The sequence below is a fragment of the Benincasa hispida genome, chromosome 1, assembly GCF_009727055.1.
Source record: "Benincasa hispida cultivar B227 chromosome 1, ASM972705v1, whole genome shotgun sequence".
NCBI lineage: Eukaryota > Viridiplantae > Streptophyta > Magnoliopsida > Cucurbitales > Cucurbitaceae > Benincasa > Benincasa hispida.
The window spans coordinates 76,467,479-76,478,630 of record NC_052349.1 but is presented as its reverse complement, the minus strand read 5'-3'; the positions used below and the strand labels follow the sequence as shown (position 1 = coordinate 76,478,630).

Below are 11,152 nucleotides of genomic sequence, written 5' to 3'. Positions count from 1 at the left end.
AAATTAACTTCAAAATAACTACAATAACTAATCGTAACATATATGTATAATTACATATATTAAATTTGGTTATGAAATGAAATTGGAAAGTATAGGAAATAAAATATTATTTTTATTATAAATATCATAAAAATAGATGTCCAGTGCTTAGTATCCTAAAAGTCATGTGTTATTTTTCATATTGTCCACGTGCCTTGTAACAATTCATGTTTGGTGTCTATATAAGTTCACATCCTACTTGGCATTTTGTCTATACATAGTAGCATTTGGTGAATCTTAAGATGATGCACATTGGTGAGAAATCCACTTCAAAATTCTATTAATTTTCATATTATCCAATTTTATAAATTTAGTTATTTTATGATTTTAGTTATTTTATTTTATATTATATTATATTATGTTTATTATTATTATATTATATTTTCTCCATATCCGTGTTCCCGTCGTGCTCCTCAATTTTTCAACACATTATCAACACGAGCTCCTGTTGCTTCCATCATTGAAGGTAGGTCGGGGTTTTTTTTCCTCTTTGTTATAATTAATAAATTAAATGTTATTTTTCATATTTAGTACATATTAATTCATAAATACAATATTTTGTGATAGTATTGCCATGACTAATCTTACAAAATTAGAATTCGCAGCCCTTGACATTAATGGCAATAATTACTTGTCATGGGTGCTCGATGCCGAAATTCACCTAGATGCTATGAACTTGGGAGAAACCATTCAAGGAGGAAATATGACATCCAGTCAAAACAAAGCAAAAGCTATGATTTTCCTTCATCATCATCTCCACAATGGATTAAAAATGAAATATCTTACCATAAAATATCCCCATATCTTGTGAGAAAATTTGAAAGAAATGTATGATCATCAAAAGACAGTTATTCTTCCTAAAACCCATTATGAGTGGATGCATTTGAGGCTACAAAATTTAAAATCAGTAAGTGATTACAATTCCGCATTATTTAAAATCGGTTCAAAATTGTTGTTATACGGAGAAAAAACTATTGATGTTGATATGTTAGAGAAGACATTTTCTACATTTTATGTCTCGAATATGCTCTTGCAGTAGCAATATCGAGAGAAAGGTTTTAAACAATATTCCGAACTAATTTCATGTCTTCTCGTGGTCGACAAAATAATAAGTTATTGATGAAAAACCACGAATCTCGACCAACTGGAACAACACCATTCTCTGAAGTGAATGTTGTGAATGTTAATAATCATGGTCGAGGTCGTGGTCGACGTCATGACTGTTGTAGATGAATAAATAATAATTATTTTCGTGGTGGTCATTTTAATCATTTAAATTTCAAAAGAACCACACAAAATGATGATCACAAAGGAAAAACTCCACAAGATAATAGTTCAAAGAGTGCTGAAAATAAATATTTCTTATGCGAATAATTGGGCATTAGTCACATACTTGTCGTGCGTCAAAACACTTAGTTGACTTCTTTCAATCCTCCCTGAAGGAAAAAGATAAAATGTGGAAGCATATTTTGCATACCAAGATAATGACATATTTAACCCATCCCACATGAAAAATTTGGATGTGGCAGACTACTTTTGTAATGACCCGAGTTCATGAGGGGTACATGAATGAACCAAGATCACATCCGAATGAGAGGGATATTGAGAACATGAAAGTATGGTTAAGAAAGGCTTAAAAAGAATTGAAAGTTACTACCTATACCAATAAAGTGCACCTTTCTTTTCGGTGGCTCAATCATAATAACTCAAAAGTTAAATGTGCTTAACTTGGAGCAATCTTATGTTGGGTGACCTCCTGGGAGTTTTCCTATGATGCATGTGAGTGAGGAAAAGCATGCTGAAAGGACCCGTGTTGGTTTATGGGGACAACTTTCACTTATAAAAAGCATTCAAGGCAAGTGTTTCTTTTGACTTTTAGGATATCTAGACTTAATATTATTAAATGATCGTTTAGCTTCATGCGTTAGATGATATGAAGGAAAAACTAAACGATCGTGTAGCTTCGTAGCATCGCACTAGGGGATCGCTTACCTCGGGCGCGTGTTAAACGAGAGCTATGCGATGGTGTTTAACAATAAGCAATCGTGTAGCGTCCTCCAGCGCTAGACAATGGCACTATATGATAGAAAGCGAACACTACACAATCGTGTAGCTAGACGATGGCACTATATGATAGAAAGCGAACACTACACGATCGTGTAGCTTTGTTAAACGATAGGCGTTGGTTGTTATACGATCAAATAAACACTAAACGATCAAGCCAAACACATGATGATGGTCATCAATGCTAAACGATCTAACTTAGCGAGATTTTGGGCGAGAGCAAGAGAAGCCGGTTCGGCCGGTTCTTTTAAGATCTGGTCCAATTCAGGTTCAAATGGTTTGTGGTTGGTCCGGTTCAGCCTCTGCTGGTCTGGTTCAGACAGTTCGGGTCTGATTCAAGTGGTTTTGGAGCGATTTGAGCGATATTGAAGCTGTTTTTGTAATAGTTAGCCTTTTGTTTGCTTATTTTTTTGCCAAAACTAACAATTAGTATGTATTTAATTATTTATGCATTGGATGTATGTTATAATTAAATAAATATTGTACGTGCATATAGTATGCCATTTAGATTTAAAATCTCACCAAAGGAAGCATGCAACATGCATTGAAAGTATGTTATAATTTGTTATAATATATAGTATGCATGTTAGGATTTCTTGTTTTTATATAAGTGTTATATTAGATATTGAATGCATGTATGTCGTGGATGTTTAGCTTATCTAAAGTTTTATAAGCTGTTATAAAATTAGGTTAGATATTTAAAATCCATAACGAAGAACAGCTGCATCCTCACGTAGGTTAACCACTCGTTTTAATTAGTTAAAAAACTAGGGTTACAAACTCAACCGGTATATAATCCTGTCGAAAATTGGGGGTATTTAAGTTGATGGTCTACGGAACACCTCCTACCTAGGGATTATGGCCGAATAATTGAGTGTTGGTAACCAGTTTTATGAGTATCCATGAGTGATGTGAGGTAATAAAAGCATTTATCACCTAGACATCGTAGGTTTAAGTCCATTTATAAGAGTTATACATGGATAGACCATATAGACTTAGGGCTATTTTTAATTAGCCGGAAAAGAACCTAAGTATGTAGTTACCCAAACATTAGAACACTTTAGTGGTAGTGAATAACTTCTATATGATAGAGTTATTAGAAAACTTCAGCAGGAGATTAATAACCTACTCGGTATATTATTCTTAGCTCTCGCATCCCTAAAAGTTCACGTCTGGATTTAAGCGGTACTTCGTGTCATCCTAGAAGTGACCTCCCTTCGGAAAGTATTTTTTAGCTTAAATTTAGATTTGGGTGAATAAGGGGAAGTTGTTCGATCAGAGATCAAGGGTATGATTTCAACTACCACGTCTCCATATAGTTTACACCGTGAGATTCATATGACGCTTTTGTCACCCTTAAAGCGACCTCCCTTCAGAAAGTGTTTTGTATGAGTCAATACCAAGGTGAACGGAGGAAGTAGTTCATAGTAAGTGGATGAAGGAAATGTGTCAACATATTTTGCGATCTCCTCTATAGTTTAGACCGTGAGATTCCTATGTTGCACCTGCTGGTTAGCTTTAAGTGGCCCTTTGCTAGTCGTTTAACGAAGGCTATCCCCTTGGAAGGTTGTAACATAGGATTCGAAACAACTCAAGTTCCAGAAATGGATAGGATTTCTTTGGTCATTAGTGGCCTAAGACGTCCGAAAATGGCGGGTCTACATTTACAGAATTATTAAGTGTTAATAATGTCTAACCAAAAGTGGTACCTAAATGACTATCGGAATATGAGTTATTCTGGAGGTAGTATTTAGTCAAGAATGTCTTGATGTAGTATCGTTGCAAAAGAATAATCTTGGGTAAATTATTAAAATTGCTAAAACTTGATTGGATATTTAATTTCATAATGACAAGTTCAATAATACAAGTGTTGGCGTCAGATAAATTTATTGGGGATAATTATGTGAATTGAAAATCAAAATTTGAACACGATACTTGTGATGGACCATTTGTGGTTTGTCTTAACTGAGGACTGTACTCCCATTCCTAGCTCTAAACCAAAATGTTCTGGATGTATATGACAGATGGGTCAAGGCTAATGATATAGCCTGTGCTTATATCCTTACCAGCTTATCTGATGTGTTCACAAAAGAAGCATGAGGATATGACTACTGCCAATGAGATGCCATTAAGTACGTTTACAACAGTCGCATCGACCAATGTTTTTGAACATGTCTTAGACATGTTGGTCCACTTTCATATGGCAGAAGTAAACAGTATTGTCATGAACGAGAGAAGTCAAGTTGGTTTTATTCTAGAATCTCTTCTGAAAAGTTTTCTACAATTCTGAATGCATTTATGAATAAAATTTGACTACATTACTGAATGAGCTACAGGCTTACTAGACAATGTTGAGAACAAAGGGTCTAGTGTCAAAAGGAAATGTTACTACTGCCAAAAAGTGAGGAATGTCCTCCAAACCTGAAGTTGCTTCCTCTTCGAAAAGTAAGAGTATTCTTGTGAAGAAGGGCAAAGGGAAAGGGAAAAATAAGCCACTAGATAGAAACGCAAAGATAACACTGCAAAGGGAAATGTTTCCACTGCAACGAAGAATGGCACTAGAGGAGACACTGCCCTCGGTATCTTATCGTAAAGAGAGCAGAGAAAGGTAACCAGGCTAACTTGACCCTGGGACCATTTGCTTAGTTCATCCAGTGGGAGAAGTTGCTACTTGTTTAAAATTGTTAAAACTTATATAGAACAAATTATATATATTTTTGTGACAAATGAAACGTTCATTTTCAAAAATTATGTTTGTTTTGGCAACCTCTGTTGAGAATCAAATTATTAAAAGCCATTTGTAAATATTTAGATATCTAAATGGCTAGATCAAAGTATAGAAAGTTTAAAGATTTCTAGATCTGACTGTTAACAAAGAGTTGTTGAGACAGATCCAATGCATCTTGCTCAAAGAGTTGAAAGTACCTTGGGAGGAAAGTGTACTTCCTGGCCTTTACTGAGATTAAGATGTAATCCCCTTATAGTTTTATCAAAAGCCTATTGTATACTAAAATGTTTACAATAATTCTATCAACTAAAGTGTTTGAGAATTACCTAGTAGGACTAGAAATACCAAATAACCTAGGGCAAGTGGGAGAAATATCGGGTATAGAGATACCGAATGGAAAAAGATGGGTATGGGATGCCCTAGTTTATTGTATTTCTCTATAAAACTCAAAAACTCGGTCTTGTATATCGGATGTATAAGTTACCACTGGAGTTTTAGTCCAAGTGGGAGTTTGTTGGGTTTTATGTCCTAAAACTCGTGGTATGTAAGCAATGGAGTTTATTCTAATAATTCAATAAAGGTGTTATTGAATAGATCTATTGGATTTCTCTTTAATCAATGATGAAGCGGGCCGTATCCGTAGCGTTACCAGGATAAGGTTTCCCTCCTATATCCATATACTACAGACCATTTTGATTATCATTTAAGACATGATCCACTTGTATGTCACCACATACATGCTTAAGTTACATATTGATAACCAGAAATTTTATGTTTATTGGTTTGTGGTAAAACAAATAAAACAAATAACTGAACAAAATCAAGATGTGAAGTAAATATCATATATTATACAACACAAGCGTTCGTACAAATTGTTTACAAACTACAAGACACGAGACTTTAGGGCATCAACCCCAACATTCTACACTCATGATCTTGAAGAAAATGACGACATCACTATACAACAATTTTGTTCGAAAGATAATCTGACAGACTTATTTACAAAAGCATTACTAACCGCAACTTTTGAAAAATTGGTGCACAACATTGGAACGCGACGACTCAGAGATCTCAAGTGATGTTTTTGTGAGGGATAGTAAATATATTGTATTCTTTTAGGAGTATGTATTATATCAAATATGTACTTTTTTTCGTTTACTAGAATTTTTCTCATTGGGTCTTTCATAGTAAGGTTTTAACGAGACATATTTCATATATATATATATATATATATATATGGATATATAAGGGGGAATATTATAATTCATGCTTGGTGTCCATATAAGTCCACATCCTATTTGTCACTTTGCCTATAAATAGTGTCATTTGGTGGATCTTAAAATGATGCACGTTGGTGAGAATTCCACTAATTTTCATATCTAATTTTATAATTTTAGTTATTTTATTCGTGGGTTCCCTATTTTAATTGCATTATTATATTATATAATATTTTTTTCTATATCCGTATTCCTATCGTGCTCCTCAATTTCACAATAATTTTAACAAGTTTCAAACACATGTGACCATTTGTATAAATGATGGGAGAGAGACGGAGAGAAGTAGAAATATCTCCTTAAAGATTCAATAACCCAATCCTCAAACAATTTTATGGAGAACCAAAAAATAAAGGCCATTAACATCTCAACACAAACATTGACAATCCCTTTCATTGGTTAAGGTAATGTTCTCCAAAATATACAACAAACACCTCTCTCTTTCTCACACATTACTAATCAAACAACAGTGCTCTCTCTCTTTTTAAGCAACACTGAAAGAACTAGCTGCACCCTCCACAAACTTCCTTGCTCCTTTAAACCACCTCTTGTCTCCTGCTTGTGCCTTGCAAATGTAAAGCTTTCCATCACTCACAGTTGCTGTGATCAGCTGGTGCTTCCCACCCTCATCTCCATCTGCTGTTCTTGTCAACACAGACAAGAAGTAGTATGGCTTTCCTCCCACTTCCAACACCGAACTCTCCAATACATTCGCCGTTGCTACTGCGTCCGGGTCGAATCCACCCTGATCAATTTTAAGACGTGATTGAGTGAAATCGGAGTGTTTTGATTCAGGTTAATCGAAATGCAACATTTAGAGTTGTTATTTGGACCAAAAACAAAGGAATGAGTAGTTCAAGCCTAATTGGAAAATTTAGATCACGTTTAATTATGATTTCGTTTTTAGTTTACAAAATAGACCATTGTTAAGCAGGTTTCTGTTTAAGTTTGTATCAGCTGCAATGACAATGCATCATTTGTTAACTCTATAATGTGCTTTTTGTAAAATTACCTCAGAAGCAGTCTTTCCAAAGTAGGCTTGTTTTCCCAGCAAATAGTCAACCTGGCCAATGTGAAGCATGTCAATTAAATCTTCTTGTCTAGTTTCAGACCAAATCTGACATGAAGTTAACATTCACATAGTCTAACAGCCAACAAGGTTTCCAAACATCAAGAATTTTAGTGGCTGTTGGGAGTTGTTTTTTTCTTCTCCTAAGAAAAAGAGTTCGTTTGCTTATGTAACTATTCTTAAAAGTTCGTGTGTTTGATTCTTGCCTATTAAGAATAACAGTAACTAAAGGAATTCTCACTTCAAGAAGCATAAGCCTGCAATTAATGATTCCAAGTAGACAGTGAAATTAACTTTTACAACCCACTCCACTATACTTCAAATTTTTAGTCCTACAAAATCCACATCCTCAACTAACCCGAATATACTTAAGTAAGAGCATATTTGAAAATGATTTTTAAAGTACTAAAATCACTTTTATCATGTACAAAATTACTGTAAATATTTTTTTTAATTATTCAAAATAAATTTAATGTTCGGCTTTACACATTTATACGCAATTTTCATACTACCAAAATTGATTTTGAATTATTAAAAATATGATACGTGATTTTAAACCTGAAATAAATTATTTTAAGTTTTTAAATATTTCAAAATCAATCTCCCGATTGTCAGGCAAAGGTATTGTAAGGACTATATAACAGGTGAAAATAGAGTTGAGAGTTGAAATGTGAGGGAGAGTGTTACATTGGAAAGGAATTCTTCCGGGGAGCCAAAGTCTTTGATGGATTTCTTGTCAGTTGGGTTGATAATTACACTAAGATTGCTATTGGAATCAAAGTTGTCTTCATATCTAAGAACTTGGCCTGGGAATTCCCTTTCTTTGCTTGGATTCCACTTGGAAGGAATTGAAAGCTTGAATCCATCTCCATTGTATGGCAAGTAGTCTGTGTTGGTCTTTGGCTTTCCAAACACATTAGCTGCAATTTAAATATCAATGAAAAACCAGTCTTCCATTACAAACAGACTATGCTAAGAATCAAATCCCATTCCCAAAAACAGCCTAGATAGAGTAATCAATCAAAAGATTACAAAACAGAATTTCTCTTGCTACTGATGAGAATAAGAAATGAGGAGAGTTCAAGTAGAACTTCACCAACACTAATTCAATACATATTATTGGAATTTCATATAATTCAACAAAATGATTGTTTAGAGTATACATTTGTGAGTTCCGCGTGGGTTTCAACATACAAATCAAAAGAAATCAAGAACAGTTTATTAAATTACTTCCTCAAGAGGGATCTCACGATTAGAATTGCAATTACTTAATACTAAAATTTTCAAGAACCATCCAAAATTCAGCTAAAACAAAACAAACAAAATCAACACATTGCTTAGGGTTTCAAGTGAATTGCAGAAGATGTTTGAGGGTGAATTCGATTACCAGCTTCTCCATAGGCAGCATCAGCCGGAGAAACCTTGGAGCCAAGAGCGGCGGCTCCGATGAGGACGGTGAGAGCCAATCGGCGAGAGACAACGGCGCCGTCCTCCTCCTGAGCTGCCTGCTGCTTCTGGGCACGGCAGACGAGCAGCTGTGCAGACTTGGGTGGGGCCACCTGGCGTGGGGAAGACGATGATCTTCCGGCAGCGGCGGCGGTGAGGGCGTGGTGGTGAAGGAAACAAGAGGTGGAAGCCATTGTTGGAGCTTGGAGTGAATGAGAATGGTGAATTGTAAAATGAAATGGAAAGTGGGAAGTGGGTATAGAATAATGTTTCGAGGGATTTGTGTATGTGTGTGGAGGAAAATGGTTGGAGTTTGGATTGGGGAAGAAGAAGAAGAAGGGATAAGATTATTGATTTTCGGATAAGGTTTTATAGGTTCTGATTGGTGCCATTTGTACATTTGCTGCACAGTCAGCAATATTTGAGAACTCTGCCTCTCTTCCCACTCACTAACTCATTTTTGTCCTCAAGTATGGCTTGCCCTGTCAACATTTTGTGCACGTGTCATGGTCTTATTGGTCAGCCTTTTTGAAAAATAACTACCATTTTTGTTAAGCATCAATGTAATTAAATTTATTTTTAACTCATCACCTTGAAATTTTAGGTTGGCTGGTAATTCAACATGACACTAGAATATGAAGACGTACTTTCAAATTATTTAAAAAAATGTTGAAGTAATGATATAATTAGAATTAATCTAATTCATAGACTTAACCTCTTGGATTTATACATGTTACGTAGTGAATTAGTCTAAATTTGCTTTAGTTTATATGATGACAAGTTAGTTGGTGGTAATTTAGTTGAATGATAAAAATTGAGGAATTGAATTCCTCCTCTTCAAGGTTTTTTTTTTTTTTTTTTTTTTTTTTTTTTTTAAAATGGAAGTTTAAAGTTTATACTTTAAATTCATGTGATTTTACCTACTTTAAATTTATGTAAGTTTATTAACTATTTTGTATCATTATCATCTAATGTTAACACTCACCTAACTAAAAAAAAAATGTAGAAATTGAAAAATAGTCAAATATAAAGAACTAATGTGAAAATTTTCAGACAGGGACCTCAGATGAAAAAAAAAAAATACAAATGTGAATTGATTTAGACTCTAATGAACTTCTAAACAACTTTTATTTAATGTTACATATAATGGCAGATCTAGAACTTCATGTTAGGAGAGTACAATTTTACACAATATTAGAAGTTTAGCCCAAATTTATGTCTATATATGATCTATTTAATAGATTCTTAAATTTCCGATTTTGTGTCTAATGGATTTTTAATGTTTTACTTTTTAATCTAATAATTATGTTATATATTCCAAAAATGTTTAAAGCTAAATGCTATAATATAATAAAATTTAAACATTGCATATATAATAGGTCTTATTGGACTTTTTTTTTTTTTGGAAAATGGCATGATTGACACATTTTGGAGGTCCAGGATTTGAAGGTCCAAAATGAAAAATGTCCCAGGGATTCTTGTAGATTTAGTAAAATAAGTTTAAAAATTAGACCCCATACCCAAACTTATTACTTTCGCAAAAATAACAAAAAGCAAGCTTCATCCACGTGATACACTATTGATATGCACTCTATGTCCTTAATACACTTGATATACTACTCGTCTATGTCCGATACACTTGATAAATTATTGATATATTATTAATAGATACTTGATATATTATTAATAGACACTTGATATACTATTAATACACAGTTGAAAATAATCATTTATTTAAGAATCTTAAAAAAATCATTTTTTAAATACTTTTTCTCTAGTTATTCCAAACATGACCAAATTATCAATGAGTATACTAAACTGAGTGTTAGTGAGTTAAATCTCCCAGCCTATTGTACATTTGTACTTAAAAATGAAAGAAACAATGTCATTTAAAAAGGGAAAAAAAACTACAAAAGGGATACAAATATGTAGCAAATATAAAAATTAAAGTGAGTAGTAACTCATATTACTACAAACAAAAAATACAAAAAAATATACAAATCAATGAAAAAAATACACATTGATGTACTTTAAATGTGATATATTAGTTGACTGATAAACAAAAAATGTGAGTTGTTAAAAAGGAAAAATTAGAATACAAAATAAATGAAAATTTAAATGTGAGACTTTTACCATATCTATAATTTTCTATATGTTGAAAGCATGTCCCTAATTATAAATTTTGGATTTACCACCCACAACTGATTTCCTTTTTAAAACCCAAGACTTTTTACCTCTTACTTACACCATCTTCAAGCAATTTTATAAAATTAATCCTATTTTATTTTTCTCTCTTCCTCCATCGTCGTCATCGTCATCCTCCTCCTCCTCCTCATCATTATATTCTTCTTCTCCTTCTTCCTCTTCCTCTTCTTCTTCCGACGAGTGCCCATCATTCTCATATATCTCATTCTTCATTCTTCTTATTCGACAAGTAAGATCGTGCTAAAATCCAACGAAATAGTAGAACGAGACGCCAAAAAGCGAGATCGTGAGAGGAAAGTGAGAAAGGGAGCAATTCTGAGAAAACGG

The 11,152-nt window shown here is 33.6% G+C and overlaps 1 protein-coding gene across 1 annotated transcript; it reads right to left on the bottom strand.

Annotated features, from left to right (window-relative positions):
* Positions 1-6,389: 6,389 nt before the first annotated feature.
* On the bottom strand, positions 6,390-8,913 carry LOC120085183 (oxygen-evolving enhancer protein 2, chloroplastic). Its single transcript, XM_039041072.1, has 4 exons — positions 8,562-8,913; positions 7,862-8,094; positions 7,118-7,168; positions 6,390-6,850 (listed from the first exon to the last, which is right to left on the bottom strand). Exons 1-4 carry the CDS (start codon positions 8,812-8,814, stop codon positions 6,590-6,592), a joined length of 798 nt encoding a protein of 265 aa, XP_038897000.1. The 5' UTR covers positions 8,815-8,913; the 3' UTR covers positions 6,390-6,589.
* Positions 8,914-11,152: the final 2,239 nt, after the last annotated feature.